A 3,518-nucleotide genomic window follows, 5' to 3' on the forward strand; every position below is an offset into this window, starting at 1 on the left:
GATGATGATGGGATTGCTCAACAAATTGTTAATTCCATCATATTGGTAGATGATCGAGCAAGGGATATACGAGAGTATGCAGCCCCCATGTTTAATGAGCTCAATCCAGGCATTTTGAGGCCTGAAATACAAGCACCACAATTTGAGCTCAAGCCAGTGATGTTTCAAATGCTCCAAACCGTGGGGCAATTCAGCGGGATGCCAACTGAGGATCCTCACCTCCATCTTTGTTCATTCTTGGAGGTGAGTGATTCTTTCAAGATCCAAGGAGTGAGTGAAGAGGTTCTAAGGTTGAAGCTATTCCCATTCTCACTACGAGACCGAGCTAGATCATGGCTCAACACTTTGCCTCCTGATTCTGTTACCAATTGGAATGATCTTGCTGAGAAGTTTCTGAGGAAATACTTTCCTCCTACTAGAAATGCAAAATTCAAAAGTGAGATAATGTCTTTTCAGCAACTTGAAGATGGGTCCACAAGTGATGCGTGAGAGAGGTTTAAGGAACTTTTGCGAAAGTGTCCACATCATGGCATACACATTGTATACAGATGGAGACTTTTTATAATGGCTTGAATGCAGCTTCTCGAATGGTGTTAGATGCATCGGCCAATGGTGCTATTTTGTCGAAGTCTTACAACGAAGCATTTGAGATTTTGGAGACCATTGCAAGTAACAACTACCAATGGTCCAACACAAGAGCTCCAACAAGTAGAAAAGTGGCGGGGGTCCTTGAGGTAGATGCAATAACGACTTTGACAGCTCAAATGGCTTCCATGACGAATGTTTTGAAGAATTTGAGCATTCGGAACTCTAAAAATATTCAACCAGGTGCTGCCATTCAAAGTGATGATGTCTCATGTGTGTTTTGTGGAGAAGGGCATGTGTTTGGGAAGTGTCCATCTAATCCGGAGTCCGTTTGTTACATGGGAAATCATAATTTTAATAGAAAGAATGGGGCATTCTCAAATTCTTACAATCAAGCATGGAAGAATCATCCTAAATTGTCTTGGGGGGTTCAAGGAGCAAGCTCAAGCACCACACCAGCCCAAGGAAGACAAGCATATCCACCGGGCTTTTCACAACAACCGCGACATTCACAACATGCTCAAAATTCCCGACCGAGTTCTTTAGAGAGTCTAATGCGAGATTATATGGCCAAAAATGATGCGATGATACAAAGTCAAGCTGCCTCTCTTCGAAACCTTGAGTTGCAACTTGGACATTTGGCCAATGAATTAAAAGCTAGGCCAGAAGGTTCTTTGCCTAGCGACACGAAAAATCCAAGGAGGGATGGGAAGGAACAATGCAAATCCATTCAACTAAGGAGTGGCAAGCATCTGAAAAATTCTGAGGAGGAAATAAAGGGTAGTGGGGAGCCCACTTCAATCCAAATCGACGAAAAATAGAGTAAAAAAACTGCCCAGGAATTTGTTGATACCAGACTAGTTGATACAGCAAAGGGTTAGAACCCTGACAGTCAGCAGTCTGCACCAGTATGTTCTAGTCCTAAACCACCCCTTCCATTTCCTCAAAGATTTCGGAAACAGTAGCAAGATGGGAAATTCAAGAAGTTTTTAGATGTGTTGAAGCAGCTCCATATCAATATTCCCTTGGTGGAAGCATTGGAGCAAATGCCGAATTATGTCAAGTTCTTAAAAGATATTTTGACAAAGAAAAGGAGGCTTGGCGAGTTTGAAACGATCGCTTTGACTGAGGGCTATAGCGTTATGTTGAAGAATAAAATTCCACCTAAATTGAAAGATCCGGGCAGCTTCACAATTCCAATTTCTATTGGGGGACGGGATGTTGGAAGAGCTCTTTGTGATTTGAGAGCTAGTATTAATCTCATGCCCATGTCTATTTTCAAGAAGTTGGGAATTGGAGAAGCAAGGCCAACCACCGTCACTTTACAATTAGCGGATCGTTCCATGGCTCATCCAGATGGAAAAATTGAAGATGTTTTGGTACAAGTAGATAAGTTCATCTTTCCGGCGGACTCATTATTCTCGACTATGAGGAAGATAGGGAAGTTCCAATCATTTTAGGGAGGCCATTTCTTGCTATGGGAAGGACTTTGATAGATGTTGAAAAAGGAGAGCTCACCATGAGAGCTCAAGATGAGCAAGCCACATTCAAGGTTTTCCATCCCATACGTGCTCCAGATGCAATAGGAGAATGCTTAGCAATTGGAGATATGGAACCTAACATGGTTGAGGAGTCCAAATTCAAAGTTAGTAAGAAGGTGAGAAAGAAGATTCCCCTTAAAGAAATTGCTAAGGATCACGAGCCACGAGAAAGCAAAGACAAAGCATCATTTGACCATAAAAAACCACCCAAAAAGAAGAGAAAGAAAAAGAAGCTTAGTAGAAAAATTCGATCTCAAATGTTTGAAGTTGGGCAACAAGTGATTTTTTCCAACTCTTTAACGAAGGCTACTCATGGACGACTAGATTCAAGGTGTGATGGATCTTTCATGGTGGAACTTCGTGAAGCACTTTCAAGAAGAAAATTCTTAGTGAAAGGCCAAGGAGTGAAGTTTGGGAGTGGAGAGGTGAACCGAGAAAAGGCCTCTATCTCCTTGAAGGATGCTTGATGTTTGTAATTTGGGGATGCAAAAAGAAAAAAAAAAGAGAGAAAAAAAGAATGAAATGAGAAAAAAAAATTCAATAAAGGCACCCCAAGAAAGAAAAGCAAGAAAAAAAAGAGAAAAAAATAGAAGAAAAAAAATATATATATATATTATATAATTAGTAAATAAATGTCATGGTAAAATTGCGAAATTGTTTCCTTTCTCTGTGCAGGAAATCAAGTGAAAAAGGTTGTAGAAGTGAAGAAATTTCAAATTGAGCAAAGAAATTAAGTTTGGGGTGGAAAAGTTATGTCCAGTTGCTATAGCAATGGCTTAGCAACGTTATTTGGCAGCAAAAGGAGTTTTGATAGTGGGCTAATCAAAGGATTGGGGTTTTGAAAAAAAAAGTACTTTGTCTGATTAAGAGGAATGTGTTAATGATGCAATCATTGGGGAAGTTATCTTTATTCAGACCAATCATTTGATCTTGTACTTAGTATTTTTCTTTTTTGGGATGATTGTATAAATTAATCTCAATATAAGTACATCGTGGGTCAAATATATGTCTACTGGGCCCCTTATACTAATCAGAGCCCACTTAAGTGTAAGCCCAATCTTCAACCCTATTCAACATCACTTTCATTCATCATTCCAACACAGCCACCCTAGCCTCCATACGATTCCAAGCTCGACCAGTAACCCCCACACGAACCACTGCCCAGTCGACCCACCACCAACTCGAGCCACAGAACCCAGCCACCATGATTCACCAACCACCATCATCGCTTCTCCAACTCAACTCCAATCACCCCATCTTCAACCCACGCCTCACTCAACTCAGCCGCTCCATTCAACTCGACACAACAACTCAATCTCACGAGAAAACCCAGCTGTCTCCTTCCTCACTACTTTGTTCACCATCACCATCTTCATCTCAGCCGCACCTTCG

At 41.0% G+C, this 3,518-nt stretch overlaps 1 protein-coding gene and 1 non-coding gene across 2 annotated transcripts; one reads left to right on the forward strand and one right to left on the reverse strand.

The window, feature by feature from the left end:
• Positions 1-426: 426 nt before the first annotated feature.
• On the reverse strand, positions 427-533 carry LOC115721459 (small nucleolar RNA R71). Its single transcript, XR_004012481.1, has one exon. It is a non-coding gene; the product is annotated as a small nucleolar RNA R71 (small nucleolar RNA).
• Positions 534-1,631: 1,098 nt separating this feature from the next.
• Positions 1,632-2,045, forward strand: LOC133034105 (uncharacterized). The gene has a single exon (XM_061109125.1). The coding sequence runs from the start codon at positions 1,632-1,634 to the stop codon at positions 2,043-2,045; it is 414 nt and encodes a 137-aa protein (XP_060965108.1).
• The last annotated feature ends 1,473 nt before the right edge of the window (positions 2,046-3,518 follow it).

Source organism: Cannabis sativa, chromosome 2 (genome assembly GCF_029168945.1).
Source record: "Cannabis sativa cultivar Pink pepper isolate KNU-18-1 chromosome 2, ASM2916894v1, whole genome shotgun sequence".
Taxonomy (NCBI): Eukaryota; Viridiplantae; Streptophyta; class Magnoliopsida; order Rosales; family Cannabaceae; genus Cannabis; species Cannabis sativa.